The sequence below is a fragment of the Oncorhynchus gorbuscha genome, unplaced genomic scaffold (assembly GCF_021184085.1).
Source record: "Oncorhynchus gorbuscha isolate QuinsamMale2020 ecotype Even-year unplaced genomic scaffold, OgorEven_v1.0 Un_scaffold_4010, whole genome shotgun sequence".
NCBI classification, from domain to species: domain Eukaryota; kingdom Metazoa; phylum Chordata; class Actinopteri; order Salmoniformes; family Salmonidae; genus Oncorhynchus; species Oncorhynchus gorbuscha.
Genome location: NW_025748130.1, coordinates 3,742 through 26,372, shown reverse-complemented (window position 1 = coordinate 26,372; position 22,631 = coordinate 3,742). Strand labels below are relative to the sequence as shown.

Here is a 22,631-nt window from a genome sequence, read left to right as displayed (position 1 = left end):
TTACTTTTTGTTTAGTCTGGATCTGTGTTTAGGTTGTTACATCAGGGCCCAGTATCATGACGTGTCTCAGAGAAGGAGTGCTGATCTAAGATCAGGTCCCCCTGGTCCATATAATAATGATCTAAAAAGTTAAACTGATCCTAGATGAGCACTCTTAGTCTACTCTGAGACACTTTGTGAATATGGACCCTGGACTGTTTTAATGTATCAGGTGGAGTTATTCACCAGCTATAGAGAGAGTTGTTGTTTATGTTTCTAAGACTGCAGGGTGGGAGATGCAACAATGTCCTTGAGAACAGCAGGAAGTGTGTTGGGGGTCTTTCTGTGGTCTGTGGCAATGTGGTCTGTGGCAGGTATGTGGTCTGTGGCAGGTATGTGGTCTGTGGCAGGTATGTGGTCTGTGGCAGGTATGTGGTCTGTGGCAGGTATGTGGTCTGTGGCAGGTATGTGGTCTGTGGCAGGTATGTGGTCTGTGGCAGGTATGTGGTCTGTGGCAGGTATGTGGTCTGTGGCAGGTATGTGGTCTGTGGCAGGTATGTGGTCTGTGGCAGGTATGTGGTCTGTGGCAGGTATGTGGTCTGTGGCATGTGGTCTGTGGCAGGTATCTGGTCTGTAGCAGGTATGTGGTCTGTGGCATCTGTGGCAGGTATGTGGTCTGTAGCAGGTATGTGGTCTGTTATGTGGTCTGTGGCAGGTATGGTCTCATTCATCATGTTTTAGTTATATTATCTTCATGTTATTCTGTTGTGTTCAGTGACATTTGTTAGGCATTTATCTTTCACACCTCACTGAGTGATGCTTATGTGTGGTTTCCATTCACACTCAACTCAGAAACTACAGGACGGCAACAAAGTGTGGACAAACCCTACTGTCAGTGTGAGCCAATAGACCTTGGCTTAATTCTGATACCATTGTGCTGTGTGACTGTGTTTCAGTGGTACTGGGTCAGGATGGCTGGAGTGTTACATACACCACTCAGAGTATCTGTACCTTGAAGGGGTCAACAGTGGATCTGTCCTGCTCTTACACATATCCCAGTGGTTATATCGTCACATCAACCTTCTGGTTCACTAGAAATGATGCTGAGGAGAATCCTGTTAGTCTGAGTGATGAACCAGACTACACAGGTCGTGTGACGTATCATAAAGATAAGAAGAACGACTGCACTCTGAGAATCACAGACCTGAGAGAAAGTGACTCAGCTACGTACAAGTTCAGATTCATAACAGATCAGACTGGAGGGAGATTTACTGGCAACCCTGGAGTCACTCTGTCTGTCACAGGTACAGTGATATTCTTCTGTCAATTTAGTTCTGGAAATTGTAGTGTTTTGTCTTCAAAAAAGAAATGTCATGTGACTAGAAAAGATGTCAGATGACTAATGGTTGTAATGTGTTGTGATCGCCTCCAGATCTGCAGGTGAAGGTGACTCCTTATTCAGTTGTATCAGCGTGGAAGACACTGACCTGCACCACCTGTGTTCTGACTGGTAACCCCACCTACACCTGGTACAAGAACGGACAGATAGTAACTGACAACACTTCTCCCTATTCAGTCTACCCTGATGCTGCAGACAGCTACTCCTGTGCTGTAAAATCCAATGAGGATCTCCACACTCCTGCAGTGTGTGAGTATGGATTCAACTCAGTATTCTAGTAGAACTTTTCAAGTATATCTATTCTGTCTCCTAAACAGTCCTCACAGTTATCTAAGATAACCAACACAGGATTATTGCAGCTCATGATTGTATAAGTAATGTCCTCTTGTCATTATGTTTCAGGTGTTCAGGATCAGAGCTGCAACAGAGTGACTTATATTGACAAGAGTATCTGTGCCTTGAAGGGGTCATCAGTGGACATATCCTGTACTTATTCCAGTTATCATCCGATCAAAACAACATTCTGGTTTAGAAGTGATAAGTCGGCCCCTGAGGACCTAACCAGAGACCCAGAGTATGCAGGTCGGGCCCTGGAGAGCCTTCCCTCCACCCTGAGAATCATGGATCTGAGAGAGAGCGACTCAGCTGAGTATAAATTCAGATTCAACACACAGATCTCAGGATGGGGGTACAGCTTCCCTGGAACAACTCTGTCTGTCACAGGTAAAACTACACTTACAGAACATGATGATATACTGGTAATACTACACTTACTGTCAGAATTTGGCCAGGGTTGTTCCGGTTTTTGGTCACTAGATGCCCCCATTGTGCCTTTTGACCTTTTGTTTTCCCTTGATCGCCATTATTATTTGCACCTGTGCCTCGTTTCCCCTGATTGTATTTAAACCCTTTGTTTTCCTCTGTTCTTTGCTCTGTGTTTGTATGTTAGCACCCAGCCCTAGTACTCTGTGAACTCTTGTTGATCCCGGTCGCCTCTCTTGTAGAATTCTGTTTTTTGTTCTTGTTTGTTTGTTTTTGAGTATCTTTTGAGGCTTTTTGTGCTTTACCTTCCACCTTGTGGATTTACCTTTTTGTCTTGGAGGATTTCCTTTGTTCTTGTATGATTCCTTTTGAGGTTGTGGAGTTACATGTTTTCCTGAAGAACTTCACTTTTTACTTCATTAAATACACCGTCTCAAGTACTGCTGTGTCTGCCTCATCTTCTGGGTTCTGCCGACTATTCGTGGCTCAGTTGGTTAAGTGACTGTTTCTCACTCCGGAGACCCGGGTTCGTAACCGGGTCCTGACACGTACAGAACATTATGATATACTGGTAATACTACACGTACAGAACATTATGATATACTGGTAATACTACACTTACAGAACATGATATACTGGTAATACTACACGTACAGAACATTATGATATACTGGTAATACTACACTTACAGAACATGATATACTGGTAATACTACACGTACAGAACATTGTGATATACTGGTAATACTACACTTACAGAACATGATGATATACTGGTAATACTACACTTACAGAACATTATGATATACTGGTAATACTACACGTACAGAACATTATGATATACTGGTAATACTACACGTACAGAACATTATGATATACTGGTAATACTACACTTACAGAACATGATATACTGGTAATACTACACGTACAGAACATTATAGAATACTGGTAATACTACACTTACAGAATTGTATAATATACTGGTAGTATTACAGAACATTATGATTTACTGGTAGTACTATATTTACATAAAATTATTCTACAGTGTAATTACTTTATCTCTCGTAGCATTAGGTGGCAGGTAGCCTAGTGGTTAGAGCATTAGACCAGTAACTGAAAGGTTGCTGGGTCGAATCCCTGCGCTGACAAGGTAAACCATCTGTTCTGGCCCTGAACAAGGCAGTTAACCTCTGTTCCCTGGTGTCATTATAAATAAGAATTTGTTCTCAGCTGACTTGCCTAGTAAAATAAAGGTCACAGAAACAGAAATACAAATGAGGTGGAAATATTGAGGGTTGTTCTTCTGTGTTTTTATTCTCTCCTCATTCAGACCTGCAGGTGAAGGTGACTTCTGCTGCAGAGGGACAGAAGACACTGACCTGTAGCACCACCTGTACTCTGACTGACAACCCCACATACATCTGGTACAGGAACGGACAACGTCTAGATGAGTCTACTTCCCTGCAATACTCTGTCAATAATTCTTATTCAGACAGTTACTCCTGTGCTGTAAAAAGCCATGAGGATGTCCAAGCTCCAGCAGTGTGTGAGTGTGAATGCAATTAGTTCTCTACTTAACAAGTATCAATCATTTAAGGCCAACGAGAAGGGACAAATTAAATAGAAATGACAACGTCATACACTCTTAGAAAATAAGGATACAGTATTTTTCCCTGGGGTACAAAAATATAAAAATACACATAATGTACCTTCAAAGGTACACATAATGATCTCACATGGTACTGTTAGGTACCTTTTAGGGTACCTGTGAGGATAAAGAGTTTATTGATACATTTTTGTACCCCATATTTCAAATATAAAGGTACAATAATCGGAAATACTTTACCAAAAAGAAATATTGACCATATTAAATGATCATTGTAATTGCGCACCTATTGATGTCAGACATGCACCTAACCCAATGCTCTGTTGCTGATGACTGGGATGAATGCAGGAGCAGATTTCAGGAGCAGGATAAGACACCCTCTTTTGACTGATGACTGACATAAGGGCATGTACGTGACAGGCCTCTCTGGCTGATATGATTATGATGGTCGTAACGCTGTCATAAAGTGTATTTTCTTCATTCAAGTGACACAGGATGGTCGTAATGCTTCCTGACAGTGTCATAACATGTTTTTTTATACAAGTTATCTAAAATCTGGAAAGAAACGTGACTGTAAATAATTATTACAACAACAAAGGATTTAAGAGACAAACTCTCAAAAGAAAGGAAACTTCTTGGCAGGGATTTATTTTACATTGAATAAATGTTACTGTAGGTGCCATAACCAGCCGTAAAGTAACGCAATATATGTCATAAAGGTGTCAATATATGCATCATGACAGTGTTCTCCATATTATGACAGGTTATGACAAGTTATGTCAGCTGTTATGACATAACAAGACATGGTTATCACTGTGTCATAAAGTGTTAGGACACTGGGTGTCGGGTAAAGTGTTTCGCAATCATCACACTCTCACTCTCAAATAAAGGTCTACAATGTGAAGGTGCATTTCTGTTTCCCAGGGTACAAACATATGTTGTGTATCCTAAATACCCTCAAAGTACAACTATGAATCTTTCCCACCTAAAATGAGGTAGATGTTTGTTACTGGGGTGGCACTCTAAAAGGCAAATTTGTACCATCATTATTATCATCATTATATTTCCCAGCATGCTCTACTACAGGTTGATCAACTTAAAAAATATATATATCTGTGTTTTTGCATGTACATTGATTGATTGATTAATCTACACAGATTAATTTTATGCTATGCTAAAATAAATAATGTACATTTTTCTAAACTAATCCAATCAGCTTTGTTAGATTGTTTTCACCAGTTACTAAAATGGTTATTCCAGTTTAAATGGCTTAGGAGTCTCCTCACAATGTTCCTACACCTGACAGTCATTATGAATGCAGATGGCGTGTGAATAATATTCAAACTGTTGGATATCCTAACTCTGGCTGGATTCCAATAGGAATGACAAATCACAATGCAAGCCAGCTTTTTCAGAAATCCCGGTTGGAAGATTTCTGAAACGGGTGAAAATTTGTTACAATCTGGGAATTTGGGGAAAGTTACTTGATTTTTTTGAGCCTACATGCAGGCCTGATGTGTAAATAATTTAAACCATAAATTTCAAGCCTCTGTATTAGAGTAAAACTATTCTTCAAAATAAGGCCTCATGAGATCTGTAATGTATTGTCATGAAGAGTTTCATTTTAATAATATACGCCTAGGAACTCAGGACTGAAAATGTACGAATTCAACAACCATGTCTCCGTCACTAACAAGTAACTCTACAATTCACTCAAACTGGATAATTATATTGGAGGCATGGCTTAGTGGGTGCATGGTGTTCAGATAGTTATTTTTGGCCACCCATGAGTGGAAGTGACCCACAGTCCCACACGGTGACATGATATCACTAACCCACAGTCCCACACGGTGACATGATATCATTGACCCACAGTCCCACACGGTGACATGATATCATTGACCCACAGTCCCACACGGTGACATGATATCATTGACCCACAGTCCCACACGGTGACATGATATCATTGACCCACAGTCCCACACGGTGACATGATATCATTGACCCACAGTCAAATCAAATCAAATCAAATCAAATCAAATCAAATTTATTTATATAGCCCTTCGTACGTCAGCTGATATCTCAAAGTGCTGTACAGAAACCCAGCCTAAAACCCCAAACAGCAAACAATGCAGGTGTAAAAGCACGGTGGCTAGGAAAAACTCCCTAGAAAGGCCAAAACCTAGGAAGAAACCTAGAGAGGAACCGGGCTATGTGGGGTGGCCAGTCCTCTTCTGGCTGTGCCGGGTAGAGATTATAACAGAACATGACCAAGATGTTCAAATGTTCATAAATGACCAGCATGGTCAAATAATAATAAGGCAGAACAGTTGAAACTGGAGCAGCAGCACAGTCAGGTGGACTGGGGACAGCAAGGAGCCATCATGTCAGGTAGTCCTGGGGCACGGTCCTAGGGCTCAGGTCCTCCGAGAGAGAGAAAGAAAGAGAGAATTAGAGAGAGCATATGTGGGGTGGCCAGTCCTCTTCCGGCTGTGCCGGGTGGAGATTATAACAGAACGTGGCCAAGATGTTCAAATGTTCATAAATGACCAGCATGGTTGAATAATAGTAAGGCAGAACAGTTGAAACTGGAGCAGGAGCATGGCCAGGTGGACTGGGGACAGCAAGGAGTCCTCATGTCAGGTAGTCCTGGGACATGGTCCTAGGGCCCAGGCCAGTTGAAACTGGAGCAGCAGCATGGCCAGGTGGACTGGGGACAGCAAGGAGTCATCATGTCAGGTAGTCCTGGGGCATGGTTCTAGGGCTCAGGTCCTCCGAGAGAGAGAAAGAAAGAGAGAAGGAGAGAATCCCCCCCAGTCCCACACGGTGACATGATATCATTGACCCACAGTCCCACACGGTGACATGATATCATTGACCCACAGTCCCACACGGTGACATGATATCATTGACCCACAGTCCCACACGGTGACATGATATCATTGACCCACAGTCCCACACGGTGACATGATATCATTGACCCACAGTCCCACCCGGTGACATGATATCATTGACCCACAGTCCCACCCGGTGACATGATATCATTGACTCACAGTCCCACACACGGTGACATGATATCATTGACCCACAGTCCCACACGGTGACATGATATCATTGACGTGACGTGCAAATGAGGGATAGAAAACAGATCGCTCAAATATCACCATTCCAATGATCCTTTTTGTTTTTTTGTTTTTGTGCGGGTTCCCCGTAACGCCCCCAGCAAGATGCTGCCCCGGGCGGCTGCCTATGTCGCCTACACCTAAATCCACCCGTCTATAACTAGTCACGGGAAACAAAGATTCCTGAAGTATTGAGATTTTTCAGCCAATTTTTGTCAAAAATAGTTTCATAAATCAAGTCTTTGATTAACAGAAGGTACACTGGTGGCACCTGCTGGTCCAAATGATTTAGAGCAGCTAAATGATTATTGCTGACGCCCCACACCCCATATAGCATATGCAGTGGAGCCTTTATGTCTTCTACCAAACCAATACCAAACTAACCTGGTGGTTGTTCGACGAAACCAAGGTTTGGACGTCATTGATCATGTGCTTCTGATAAAGTGACACAGGCATCGGTGCGCTGCTTCGAAATACACCGCTTAGCTGTTTCTACACATGCCTCGGAGCTATGGTATCAAACGTAACATCACCACCTGTAACTAAAAGCACAAAGGAGGAGCTTACAGGGCACCACCCCAGAGACACGTGGTTGTACCCTTTACAGGACACCACCCCGGAGACATGTGTTTGTACCCTTTACAGGACACCACCCCGGAGACACGTGGTTGTACCCTTTACAGGACACCACCCCGGAGACATGTGTTTGTACCCTTTACAGGGCACCACCCCAGAGACACGTGGTTGTACCCTTTACAGGACACCACCCCGGAGACATGTGTTTGTACCCTTTACAGGGCACCACCCCGGAGACATGTGTTTGTACCCTTTACAGGGCACCACCCCAGAGACATGTGTTTGTACCCTTTACAGGGCACCACCCCAGAGTCATGTGTTTGTACCAGGGCACCACCCCAGAGACATGTGTTTGTACAGGGCACCACCCCAGAGACATGTGTTTGTACCCTTTTAGAAACAAATCTAAACCTTTATTTCTGAGTGTAGATATATGTCTATATTTAATTTGAATTTTAAATGAACCTGTCCAATGCATCTAAAACATTTAGTCTCATTATCGTTTCAGGAATTGATCAGCTACATTTTGTTTCAGGTGTTCGGGATGAGAGCTGTATGAATGTGACTTACACCCATCAGAGTATCTGTGCTTTGAAAGGGTCAACAGTGGACATATCGTGCTTTTACACACATCCCAGTTGGCATAACGTCACAGAAGTGTTCTGGTTCAGCAAATGGGAGTCTGGTGTAACTAACGATCTGAGCCAGGACCCAGAGTATGCAGATCGTGTGAAGTACCATCGACAAACAGACAAGGACTCCACTCTAACAATCACAGACCTGAGGGAAAGAGACTCAACTGAGTACAAGTTCAGATTTAAAACAGTTCATGCAGAATGGGGATATACCTTCTCTGGAACAACTCTGTCTGTCACAGGTGTGTGCTTTATACTCTACACTCTTAGAAAAAAAGGTGCTATGTAGAACCTAAAAAGGTTGTTTGGCTGTCCTCATAGCATAACCCTTTGAAGAACAGTTTTGGGATCCATGTAGAACCCATGTAGAACATGGGACACAAAATGAAACAGAAAAGGGTTCTACCTGGAACCAAAATAGGGTTATCTTATGGGGATAGTCGAAGAACCCTGTTTTTCTAAGACTGTATACATTAACGGATTTATGTTGTATTTATCTGGTCCAATAACAGGAGAAAATAACCAGAGAAAATATGTCATTTACTCCTTATTCACAATCTTTCAGGTCTGCAGGTGGAGATCACTCCTGCCACAGTGACTGAGGGACAGAGAGTGACACTGGCCTGTAGGACCGTCTGTACTCTGACTGATAACCCCAACCCCTCCTACATCTGGTACAAGTTAGGCCAGCGTCTCACCAACCAAAATAACAGCCTGATCCTCAACCCAGTCAGCAGTGAGGATGCCGGCAGATACTCCTGTGCTGTAGAAGGCTTTGAGGATCTCCACTCACCTGAAGAGACTCTCACTGTCAAATGTGAGGATTTTTATTGTATTCTTTACTAAATAACATCATCACTTAGGTCCTTACTGCATATGCTTACACTCGTTCTGTCATTCAGATGGCCCAAAGAACACACTGGCATCAATCCATCTCTCTGGTGAAATAGTGGAGGGCAGTTCAGTGACTCTGACCTGCATCAGTGATGCCAACCCACCTGTGGACAAATACACCTGGTACAAGAAGATTGGAGCCCACTATCAGTCTTTCTCCCATGGGAACACAGAACTACAGCATGTCTTCAGTCACATCCAGTCATCTGACACTGGGGAGTACTACTGTGAAGCCCGGAATGAGATGGGGACAGACAGGTCTGAGTCTATCAACATCGATGTGAAATGTGAGTAAAGTACAACTCAATGTTGAAATGTTGGAATCAGTTTAAATGTAAATGAATCCATAAAGCATAGCATAGCCAACATCGGTTCCTTTGAATGTTTTGTGTAAGTGACTCATCTATTGGATAGTTATGTAACTGAACTCATGTTTCTTTTACACCAGACGGCCCAAAGAGCACCTCAGTGTCAGTCAGTCCCTCTGGTGACATAGTGGAGGGCAGTTCAGTGACTCTGACCTGCAGCAGTGATGCCAACCCACCTGTGCAGAGTTATGCCTGGTACAAGAATGGAAGTGTCTATCAGAGTATCTTCTATGGGAACACAGAACCACAGCAGGTTTTCAGCCAAATCAAGTCATCTGACACTAGACAGTACTACTGCTGGGTCTCGAATGGAATTAGTACGGACAGGTCTCCATCTTTAGACATCGATGTTAAATGTGAGTAAAACATGAGAGTAGCTCAGTGTTTGAATGTTAGCCTCGGGTAAGGAAAGGGGGAGGGGTGTGTGTCTTTGTTAACAACAGCTGGTATGTGTTCTCTAATGTTAAGGAAGTCTTTCTCCCTGAGTTAGAATACCCCGAGCTGCAGACCACACTATTTACCAAGAGAGTTTTCATCAATATTTATCATAGCTGTCTATTTACCACCACAAACCGATGCTGACACTAAAACCACACTCAACAAGCTGTATAGGGCCGTAAGCAAACAAGAAAAAGACCATCCAGAGGTGATGTTTCTCATGGCTGGTGGTGTCCAACTAGAGGCTTCACAACTCTATGTTACCATTACTTCACACACAGAAATGCATACAAGGCTCTTCCTCACCCTCCTTTAGGCAAATCTGACCATAACTCTTATACTCCTGATTCCTGCTTACAATAAAAAACTCAAACAGGAAGTTCCAATGATGCGCTCAATACGAAAGTGGTCTGATGATGCGGAAGCTAAGCTACAGGACTGTTTTGCTAGCACAGACTGGAATATGTTTCAGGATTAATCTGATAACTTTGAGGAGTTTACCACATCAGTCACCGGTTTCATTAATAAGTGCACCAGTGACTCCATCCCTACAGTGACCGTACGTACATATCCCTACCAGAAGCCATTGATTGCAAGCATCATCCATACTGAGCTAAAGGCTAGCGCTACCCCTTTCAATGAGCGGGACACAAATCCAGATGCTAATAAGAAATCCTGCTACAACCTCCAATGAGCCATCAAACAGGCAAAGCGTTAGTCCCGGATGAAGATCGAATTGTACTATGTCGGCTCTGCCATAAAAGAAAATATCTTGGTAAATAGTACGGTCTGCAGCTCGGGGTATTCTAAGGGTTTGAAAACTATCACGGATTACAAAGGGAAACCCAGCCACGAGCTGCCTTGTGAGGTGAACCTACCAAATGTGCTAAATACCTTCTTTGCTCGCTTTGATGAAAGCAATACTGAACCATACATGAGAGAACCAGCTGTTCCGGATGACTGTGTGATCTCGCTCACCGTAGCTGATGTGAGTAAGACTTTTAAACAGGTTAACATTCACAAGGCCGCCGGGCCGGACGGCCGTGGGGCTGAGAGCATGCGCGGACCAGCTGGAAAGTGTCTTCACTGACATTTCCAACCTCTCCCTGACCCAGTTTGTAATACCTACTTGTTTCAAGCAGACCACCATAGTCCCTGTGCCCAAGAACCCCAAAATAACCAGTCTAAATTGTTATTACCCTGTAGGACTTACATCTGTAGCCATGAAACGCTTTGAAAGGCTGGTCATCACTCACATCACATCACATCCCAGACACAATGGACGCACTCCAATTCGCATACCATTCCAACAGATCCACAGCTGACACAATCTCTATTGCACTCCACACAGCCCTCTCCCACATGGACAAGAGGAACACCTATGTTAGAATGCTATTCATTGACTACAGCTCAGCGTTCAACACCATAGTGCCCTCCAAGCTCATCACTAAACTCAGGACCCTGTGACTGAACACCTCCCTCTGCAACTGGTTTGTATACTTCCTGACGGGCCGCCCCCAGGTGGTGATGGTAGGTAGCAACACAGCCGCCATCCGCCTCAACACAGGGGCCCATCATGGGTGAGTGCTTAGTCCCCTACTGTACTCCCTGTTCATCCACGACTGCATGGCCTCACACGACTCCAACGCCATCATTAAGTTTACTGATGACACAACAGTGTTAGGCCCGATCACCAACGACGATGAGACAGCCTATAGGGAGGAGATTAGTGACTTGGCAGTGTGGTGCCAGGACAACATCCTCTCCCTCAATGTGAGCAAGACAAATAAGCTGAACGTGGACTACAGGAAATGAATTGCAGAGCACGCCCCTTCCACATCGACGGGGCTGTAATGTAGTTGAGAGGGTCAAGAGCTTCAAAATTCTAAGTGTCCACATCACTGTAAGTAATTAACATGATCCACACACACCGACACAATCTTGAAGAAGGCACGACAAATGAAAAGATTTGTCATGGACCCTCAGATCTTCCAAAAGTTCTACAGCTTCAGCATTGAGAGCATCTTGACTGGCAGCATCACTGCTTGGCATGGTAACTGCTTGGCATCCAACCGCAAGGTCCCTGCCACTCAGGATCTCTATACCGGTCAGTGACAAAGAATGGCCCTAAAAATGATCAAAGATTCTGGTTACCCAAGTGATAGAATGTTCTCATCGCTATTGCATGGCAAGCTGTACCGATGCACCAAGTCTGAAACCAACAGGACCCTGAATAGTTTCTACCCACATGCCACGAGACTCCTAAATACTGTAGTTAACCAAATAGCTTCCCGGACAATCAGCATTGACCGTTTTTGCAGTCTTTTGACTCATCACATTCGCTGCTGCTACTGTGCATTTTCTATCCCGTTTCTTATTCAATTTAACCCTGCATACACTATATATGCTTAAGTATGTGGACACCCCTTCTAATTGCTGAATTTGGCTATTTCAGCCACATCCATTGCTGAAAGGTTTATAAAACAAACATTGGTATTAGAATGGCCTTACTGAAGAGCTCAGCGACTTTCAACATGGAACCGTCATAGGATGCCACCTTTCCAACCAGTCAGTTTGTCAACTTTCTGACATGCTAGAGCTGCCACGGCCAACTATACGTGCTGTTATTGTAAAGAGGAAATGTCTAGGAGCAACAACAGCTCAGCCGCTAAGTGGTAGGCCACACAAGCTCACAGAATGGGAAATACTTACGTTACAGCATTGAAAATGATTCTGTGCTTCCAACTTTGTGGCAACAGTTTGGGAAGGCCCTTTCCTGTTTCAGCATGACAATGCCCACGCGCACAAAGTTAGGTCCATACAGAAATGGTTTGTCTAGATCGGTGTAGAAGAACTTGACCGGCCTGCACAGAGACCTGACTTCAACCTCATTGAACTCCTTTGGGATGAATTGAAACGCCGACTGTGAGCCAGGCCTAATCCCCCAACAACAGTGCCCAACTTCACTAATGCTCTCGTGGCTGAATGGAAGCAAAACTCCAACATCTACTGGAAAGCCGTCCCAGAAGAGTGGAGGCCTATGGAATATAAAGTGGACGTGGTTCAGTGAACTACGCTTGCATAATGAGAAGCCTAACCCTTACCTGAAGCTTACAACCATTCGCTAATACCTAGCTTTTAGTGCAATGGGCAAACACAGTCTTGAGACGCGTAGACAACCAGTGTTTAGCATCTGGTTGGTCACGTAAAGCACCTTTCCAAATGTGTTTCTTTTAATGTTTTGACTAGTTAATGTTCTCTGACCTGTCAATGTCATGTTATCTTTGATTCGTCTGATAACTGATGCAAGGTCTTGATTGCACTATTGTCACATGATAACCCCTCCACACATTATTCCTTACCAGATGCCCCCAAAAGCACCTCAGTGTCAGTCAGTCCCTCTGGTGAAATAGTGGAGGGCAGTTCAGTGACTCTGACCTGCAGCAGTGATGCCAACCCACCTGTGGACAAATACACCTGGTACAAGAAGAACGTAACCTCACCAAAAGCATCAGGACAGAGTTACAGCATCACTAACATCATCTCTGAGGACAGAGGAGAATATTACTGTGAGGCTGAGAATAAATATGGACGTCTCACCTCTTCCCTGTATTTGTGGACGTCCAGTGTAGGTACATCTTTAACATTTTCATCATGCTTGTAAACTGCTAAAATTATGATAAATCAAGAAACATTTTACTATAAAACATCCACATCTGTCAATATGTATTTTCACAATGTGAATGTAATTATTTCTAACTGACCTGTAAAATCTACTGGTTTACCTTATTCACTCAATCTAATCTCTTCAGAAAGCCAAGATAAGGTCTACACTTGTTGTATTCGGTGCACGTGACAAATACAGTTTGATTTGATAATACTATAACCAAGATGTTAATGACTTTATATTGGAACTTTGTCAGATGACCCAAAGAACACCTCAGTGTCAGTCAGTCCCTCTGGTGAAATAGTGGAGGGCAGTTCAGTGACTCTGACCTGCAGCAGTGATGCCAACCCACCTGTGCAGAGTTACACCTGGTACAAGACGATTGGCTATCAGTCTGTCTCCTACGGGAACACAGAATCACAGCAAGTCTTCAACCAAATCAAGTCATCTGCCACTGGAGAGTACTACTGTGAGGCCTGGAATGGGATTAAAACAGGGAGGTCTGAGTCAATCAACATCGATGTGAAATGTGAGTAAAGTCCAGATCAGTGTTGGAATCAGTTTAATAAAATCAATCATTTTAACTGAATTATACTAAATGATAATCATAGCCCAAATCTCTTTATTTTAATGTTTTGTGTAACTGAGTAATCTTTTGGATAGTTCTCTGACTGAACTAATGTTTATTTTACACCAGATGGTCCAAGGAACACCTCAGTGTCAGTCAGTCCCTCTGGTGAAATAGTGGAGGGCAGTTCAGTGACTCTGACCTGCAGCAGTGATGCCAACCCACCTGTGGACAAATACACCTGGTACAAGAAGACCGTAACCTCACCAAAAGCATCAGGACAGAGTTACAGCATCACTAACATCATCTCTGAGGACAGAGGAGAATATTACTGTGAAGCTGAGAATAAATATGGACGTCTCACCTCTTCCCCTGTATTTGTGGACGTCCAGTGTAGGTACATCTTTAACATTTTGGTCATACTTAAACTGCTTAAATAATGATGAGTCAAAAAACATTTTAATATACACATTTCTGAATATTTATTTTCACAATGTTAATGTAATTATTTCAAACTGACTTGTAAAATCTACTGGTTTACTTTATTTGGTAAATCTAATGTTTTCAGAAGAAAAAGATAATATACAGTACAAGTCAATAGTTTGGACACACCTACTCATTCCAGGGTTTTTCTTTATTTGTACTATTTTCGACATTGTAGAATAACAGTAACGACATAAAAAGTATGAAATAACACATATGGAATATTTTAGTAACCTAATTCTTTTTTTACAAATCAAAATGTATTTTATATTTGAGATTCTTCAAAGTAGCAACCCTTTGCCTTGATGACAGCTTTGCACACTCTTGACATTCTCTCAACCAGCTTCATGAGGTATTCACCTGGAATGCATTTAAATTAATTAATAGCTGTGCCTTGTTAATTTGTGGAATTTATAATGGTCTTTTATCAGATGGCCCAAAGAACACCTCAGTGTCAGTCAGTCCCTCTGGTGAAATAGTGGAGGGCAGTTCAGTGACTCTGACCTGCAGCAGTGATGCCAACCCACTTGTTAAGCGTTATACCTGGTACAAGAAGATTGGCTATCAGTCTGTCTCCTACGGGAACACAGAACCACAGCAAGTCTTCAACCAAATCAAGTCATCTGCCACTGGAGAGTACTACTGTGAGGCCTGGAATGGGATGAAGACAGGGAGGTCTGAGTCAATCAACATCGATGTGAAATGTGAGTAAAGTACAGATCAGTGTTGGAATGTTGCAATCAGTTTAATGAAGTCAATAATTTGCATTAATCCTAAACCATATCAAAGCCCAAATCTCTTTATTTTACTATTATATGTAAGTGAATAATCTTTTGGATAGTTCTCTGACTAAACTCATGTTTCTTTTTACACCAGATGGCCCAAAGAACATCTCAGTGTCAGTCAGTCCCTCTGGTGGAATAGTGGAGGGCAGTTCAGTGACTCTGACCTGCAGCAGTGATGCCAACCCACCTGTCCAGAGTTACACCTGGTGGTACAAGAAGAATGGAGGTGACAATCAGAGTATGACAGGACCACAGCATGTCTTCAACCAAATCCAGTCATCTGACACTGGAGAGTACTACTGTGAGGCCTGGAATGGGATGAAGACAGGGAGGTCTGAGTATATCGACATTGATGTGAAATGTGAGTAAAGTACAGATCAGTGTTGGAATATTGGAGAAACTAACATCTACAAAATGTATCAACCATTTGAACGGCATTGGTCCTGAAGCAGAGCATTAGGCTGTTAGTCCTAGATTCACATTGGTCCTGAAGCAGAGCATAAGGCTGTTAGTCCTAGATTCACATTGGTCCTGAAGCAGAGCATTAGGCTGTTAGTCCTAGATTCACATTGGTCCTGAAGCAGAGCATTAGGCTGTTAGTCCTAGATTCACATTGGTCCTGAAGCAGAGCATAAGGCTGTTAGTCCTAGATTCACATTGGTCCTGAAGCAGAGCATAAGGCTGTTAGTCCTAGATTCACATTGGTCCTGAAGCAGAGCATTAGGCTGTTAGTCCTAGATTCACATTGGTCCTGAAGCAGAGCATAAGGCTGTTAGTCCTAGATTCACATTGGTCCTGAAGCAGAGCATTAGGCTGTTAGTCCTAGATTCACATTGGTCCTGAAGCAGAGCATTAGGCTGTTAGTCCTAGATTCACATTGGTCCTGAAGCAGAGCATAAGGCTGTTAGTCCTAGATTCAATCAATGTTAATCAGCGACAGCCGACACTCACATAGCTGATGTTTTGGCGGTGTTGGAGGTACAACTGCATTGTAGCTGTCTAATTGGTGAGCAGCTGCTCTTGATCATTATCATGAAGACATACCCATCCCAGCTGCTCTTGATCATTATCATGAAGACATACCCATCCCAGCTGGTCTTGATCATTATCATGAAGACATACCCATCCCAGCTGGTCTTGATCATTATCATGAAGACATACCCATCCCAGCTGGTCTTGATCATTATCATGAAGACATACCCATCCCAGCTGGTCTTGATCATTATCATGAAGACATACCCATCCCAGCTGGTCTTGATCATTATCATGAAGACATACCCATCCCAGCTGGTCTTGATCATTATCATGAAGACATACCCATCCCAGCTGGTCTTGATCATTATCATGAAGACATACCCATCCCACTCCCATTAGAAGTTCACAACGAGAATGGCAATATAGAAATAATGATGCTCAAATTACAATCATGAATTAAAATAATGATAATTTCTATCAGCCTAATTGAGGTGTAGATTACATCTCATATTCCAGTGTTCCAACTTGTAAACAAAACTTCATGGGAATTCCCTTAATGCAACTCTGTGCAGCCAATGACAATGTGCTCTTGAGGTATAGTGCCCGGATTTACTTGTGGATTTGACAGCTCTAATGCAGTTCCAACTACGACACCGCCAAAACAACCGCAATGCAGGTGTCGGCTACCGCAGATGTCATATAATCTAGGCCTTAATGTATTTCTTAAAAATGATTTACTAGACGGTCCAAAGAACACCTCAGTGTCAGTCAGTCCCTCTGGTGGAATAGTGGAGGGCAGTTCAGTGACTCTGACCTGCAGCAGTGATGCCAACCCACCTGTGCAGATTTACATCTGGTACAAGACGAATGGAGCTGAAACCTCAATGAGACATTCTGGATGGAGTTACAGGATCACTAACATCATCCCTGAGGACAGAGGAGAATACTACTGTTTGGCAGTGAATGAAGTTGGTTGCAAAAGATCAAAGCTTGTTCCTCTAAAAGTTTTGTGTAAGTATTGCAGATCCTCTCCATCTTGTACTCGTGTGGTTTAACAGATATATTTTAAAAACTCAAAATGAAAGTATTGTGACACTACCACTTTGGGACATTCATCTTTCTATCAGGTAAACCAAAGACCACCTCCGTGTCAGTCAGTCCCTCTGGTGAAATAGTGGAGGGCAGTTCAGTGACTCTGACCTGCAGCAGTGATGCCAACCCACCTGTGGACAAATACACCTGGTACAAGAAGAATGGAGTTTCACTGAAAGGATCTGAAAACACCTTCCTCATCACCAACATTAACTCTGAGGACAGTGGAGAATACTACTGTGAGGCTGAGAATGAATATGGAGGTCTCAACTCTTCTACAATTTCTGTAGATGTTCAGTGTAAGTACACCTAACCATCTCATCGTTGATGAGAGAATCACACATCTTTATATTTCACTCATAGAATAAACTCAGCAAAAAAGAAACGTCCCTTTTTCAGGACCCTGTCTTTCAAAGATAATTCGTAAAAATCCAAATAACTTCACAGATCTTCATTGTAAAGGGTTTGAACACTGTTTCCTATGCTTGTTCAATGAACCACAAACAATTCATGAACATGCACCTGTGGAATGGTCGTTAAGATACTAACAGCTTACAGACGGTAGGCAATTAAGGTCACAGTTCTCAAAACTTAGGACACTAAAGAGGCCTTTCTACTGACTCTGAAAAACACCAAACGAAAGATGCCCAGGGTCCCTGCTCATCTGCGTGAACATGCCTCAGGCATGCCGCAAGGAGGCATGAGGACTGCAGATGTGGCCAGTGAAATAACTTGCGATGTCCGTACTGTGAGACGCCCAAGACAGCGCTACAGGGAGACAGGACGGACAGCTGATCGTCCTCGCAGTGGCAGACCACGTGTCACAACACCTGCACAGGATCGGTACATCCAAACATCACACCTGCGGGACAGGTACATAATGGCAATAACAACTGCCTGAGTTACACCAGGAATGCACAATCCCTCCATTAGTGCTCAGACTGTACGCAATAGGCTGAGAGAGGCTGGACTGAGGGCTTGTAGGCCTGTTGTAAGGCAGGTCCTCACCTGACATCACCGGCAACAACGTCGCCTGTAGGCACAAACCCACTGCTGGACCAGACAGTGCTCTTCACTGATGAGTCGCGGTTTTGTGTCACCAGGGGTGATGGTCAGATACGCTTTTATCGTCAAAGGAATCAGCGCTACACCGAGGCCTGTACTCTGGAGTGGGATCGATTTGGAGGTGGAGGGTCCATCATGGTCTGGGGCGGTGTGTCACAGCATCATCAAACTGAGCTTGTTGTCATTGCAGGCAATCTCAACGCTGTGCGTTACAGGGAAGACATCCTATTCCTTCATGTGGTAACCTTCCTGCAGGCTCATCCTGACATGACCCTCCAGCATGACAATGCCACCAGTCATACTGCTCGTTCTGTACGTGATTTCCTGCAAGACCGGAATGTCAATGTTCTGCCATGGCCAGCGAAGAGCCCGGATCTCAATCCCATTGAGCACGTCTGGGACCTGTTGGATCAGAGGGTGAGGGCTAGGGTCATTCTCCCCAAAAATGTCTGGGAATTTGCAGGTGCCTTGGTGGAAGAGTGGGGTAACATCTCACAGCAAGACCTGGCAAATCTGGTGCAGTCCATGAGGAGGAGATGCACTGCAGTACTTAATACAGCTGGTGGCCACACCAGATCCTGACTACTACTTTTGAGTTTGACCCCCCCTTTGTCATGTTTGTCATTTATTGTCATGTCTTGTCCCTGTGCTCCCCATGCTATTCGTTTCCCTCTGCTGGTCTTGTTTGGTTCTATCCTTCTCTCTCCCCCTCCCTCTCTCACTCTCTCGCTCTCTCTTCTCTCTGTCGTTCCGTTCCTGCTCCCAGCTGTTCCTATTCCCCTAATCATCATTTAGTCTTCCCACACCTGTTCCCGATCCTTTCCCCTGATTAGACTCCCTATTTATTCCTTTGTGATCCGTTCCTGTTCCGTCGGTTCCTCGTATTGTATTCACCATGTTGTGATTGCGTTTCGCCCTGTCCTGTCGTGTTTTTGCCGTGATTGTGTATCACCCTGTCCTGTCGTGTTTTGTGCCTTCATCAGACGCTGCGTGTGAGCAGGTGTCTCAGTCGACTACGGCCTGCGCCTACCCGGCGACCTGCAGTCTGTGGCCGCTTCTCCAGTTGTTTTCCCCTCTACAAATCTAGAGGATGTCAGTTATTCCGTTTTGAACATTATTAAACTCTGTTTCTGTTAAGTCGCTTTTGGGTCCTCTTTTACCTGCATGACAGAAGGAACCGACCAAGGAATGGACCCAGCGACTTCAGACGCTCGTTACACTGCCGTCGAGTTCCAAGGAGCCATGCTCGGCAGACACGAGCAGGAATTGTCTGCTGCTCGCCATGCCGTGGAGAACCTGGCCGCTCAGGTTTCCGACCTCTCTGGACAGTTCCAGAGTCTACGTCTCGTGCCACCTGTTACTCCCTGGCCTGCCGAGCCTCCAGAACCCAGGGTTAATAACCCACCTTGCTACTCCGGGCAGCCCACTGAGTGCCGCTCCTTTCTCACGCAGTGTGAGATTGTGTTCTCTCTCAACCCCACACATACTCTAGAGAGAGAGCTCGGGTTGCTTACGTCATTTCACTCCTTACTGGCCGGGCTCGAGAATGGGGCACAGCTATCTGGGAGGCAAGGGCTGATTGCTCTAACAGATTCCAGAACTTTAAAGAGGAGATGATTCGGGTTTTTGACCGTTCAGTTTTTGGTGAGGAGGCTTCTAGGGCCCTGGCTTCCTTATGCCAAGGTGAACGGTCCATAACGGATTATTCCATTGAGTTTCGCACTCTTGCTGCCTCTAGTGAGTGGAACGAGCCGGCGCTGCTCGCTCGTTTTCTGGAGGGACTCCACGCAGCGGTTAAGGATGAGATTCTCTCCCGGGAGGTTCCTTCAGATGTGGACTCTTTGATTGCTCTCGCCATCCGCATAGAACGACGGGTAGATCTTCGTCACCGGGCTCGTGGAAGAGAGCTCGCATCAACGGTGTTTCCCTGCTCCGCATCGCAACCATCTCCCTCCTCTGGCTTTGAGACTGAGCCCATGCAGCTGGGAGGGATTCGCATCTCGAATAAGGAGAGGGAACAGAGGATCACCAACCGCCTGTGCCTCTATTGCGGAGTTGCTGGACATTTTGTTATTTCATGTCCAGTAAGAGGCCAGAGCCCATCAGTAAGCGGAGGGCTACTGGTGAGCGCTACTACTCAGGTCCCTTCATCTAGATCTTGTACTACTATGTCGGTCCATCTACGCTGGACCGGTTCGGGTGCTACATGCAGTGCTTTGATTGACTCTGGGGCTGAGGGTTGTTTCATGGACGAAGCATGGGCTCGGAAACATAACATTCCTTTCAGACCGTTAGACAGGCCTACGCCCATGTTTGCCTTAGATGGTAGTCATCTTCCCAGTATCAAATTTGAGACACTACCTTTAACTCTCACAGTATCTGGTAACCACAGTGAGACTATGTCTTTTTTGATTTTCCGTTCACCGTTTACACCTGTTGTTTTGGGTCACCCCTGGCTTGTATGTCATAATCCTTCTATTAATTGGTCTAGTAATTCTATCCTATCCTGGAACGTTTCTTGTCATGTGAAGTGTTTAATGTCTGCCATCCCTCCCATTTCTTCTGTCCCTACTTCTCAGGAGGAACCTGGCGATTTGACAGGAGTGCCGGAGGAATATCATGATCTGCGCACGGTCTTCAGTCGGTCCCGAGCCAACTCCCTTCCTCCTCACCGGTCGTATGATTGTAGTATTGATCTCCTTCCGGGGACCACTCCTCCTCGAGGTAGACTATACTCTCTGTCGGCTCCCGAACGTAAGGCCCTCGAGGATTATTTGTCTGTGTCTCTTGACGCCGGTACCATAGTGCCTTCTTCCTCTCCGGCCGGGGCGGGGTTCTTTTTTGTTAAGAAGAAGGACGGTACTCTGCGCCCCTGCGTGGATTATCGAGGGCTGAATGACATAACGGTTAAGAATCGTTATCCGCTTCCCCTTATGTCATCAGCCTTCGAGATTCTGCAGGGAGCCAGGTGCTTTACTAAGTTGGACCTTCGTAACGCTTACCATCTCGTGCGCATCAGAGAGGGGACGAGTGGAAAACGGCGTTTAATACTCCGTTAGGGCATTTTGAGTACCGGGTTCTGCCGTTCGGTCTCGCCAATGCGCCAGCTGTTTTTCAGGCATTAGTTAATGATGTTCTGAGAGACATGCTGAACATTTTTGTTTTTGTCTATCTTGACGATATCCTGATTTTTTCTCCGTCACTCGAGATTCATGTTCAGCACGTTCGACGTGTTCTACAGCGCCTTTTAGAGAATTGTCTCTACGTAAAGGCTGAGAAGTGCTCTTTTCATGTCTCCTCCGTTACTTTTCTCGGTTCCGTTATTTCCGCTGAAGGCATTCAGATGGATTCCGCTAAGGTCAAGCTGTCAGTGATTGGCCCGTTCCAAGGTCACGTGTCGAGTTGCAGCGCTTTTTAGGTTTCGCTAATTTCTATCGGCGTTTCATTCGTAATTTCGGTCAAGTTGCTGCCCCTCTCACAGCTCTTACTTCTGTCAAGACGTGTTTTAAGTGGTCCGGTTCCGCCCAGGGAGCTTTTGATCTTCTAAAAGAACGTTTTACGTCCGCTCCTATCCTCGTTACTCCTGACGTCACTAGACAATTCATTGTCGAGGTTGGCCTTCAGAGGTAGGCGTGGGAGCCATTCTATCCCAGCGCTTCCAGTCTGACGATAAGGTTCATCCTTGCGCTTATTTTTCTCATCGCCTGTCGCCATCTGAGCGCAACTATGATGTGGGTAACCGTGAACTGCTCGCCATCCGCTTAGCCCTAGGCGAATGGCGACAGTGGTTGGAGGGCGACCGTTCCTTTTGTCGTTTGGACAGACCATAAGAACCTTGAGTACATCCGTTCTGCCAAACGACTTAATGCCCGTCAAGCTCGTTGGGCGTTGTTTTTCGCTCGTTTCGAGTTTGTGATTTCTTACCGTCCGGGTAGCAAGAACACCAAGCCTGATGCCTTATCCCGTCTGTTTAGTTCTTCTGTGGCTTCTACTGATCCCGAGGGATTCTTCCTTATGGGCGTGTTGTCGGGTTAACAGTCTGGGGAATTGAAAGACAGGTTAAGCAAGCACTCACGCACACTGCGTCGCCGCGCGCTTGTCCTAGTAACCTCCTTTTCGTTCCTGTTTCCACTCGTCTGGCTGTTCTTCAGTGGGCTCACTCTGCCAAGTTAGCGGGTCATCCCGGTGTTCGAGGCACTCTTGCGTCTATTCGCCAGC

The 22,631-nt window shown here is 44.7% G+C and overlaps 1 protein-coding gene across 1 annotated transcript; it reads left to right on the top strand.

Annotated features, from left to right (window-relative positions):
* Positions 1-1,114: 1,114 nt before the first annotated feature.
* On the top strand, positions 1,115-17,661 carry LOC124028311 (sialoadhesin-like). Its single transcript, XM_046340417.1, has 14 exons — positions 1,115-1,283; positions 1,412-1,627; positions 1,781-2,101; positions 3,470-3,685; positions 7,979-8,320; positions 8,644-8,895; positions 8,981-9,259; positions 9,421-9,696; positions 13,144-13,410; positions 13,702-13,974; positions 14,143-14,406; positions 14,928-15,200; positions 15,373-15,642; positions 17,384-17,661. Exons 3-14 carry the CDS (start codon positions 1,999-2,001, stop codon positions 17,659-17,661), a joined length of 3,093 nt encoding a protein of 1,030 aa, XP_046196373.1. The 5' UTR covers positions 1,115-1,283; positions 1,412-1,627; positions 1,781-1,998.
* Positions 17,662-22,631: the final 4,970 nt, after the last annotated feature.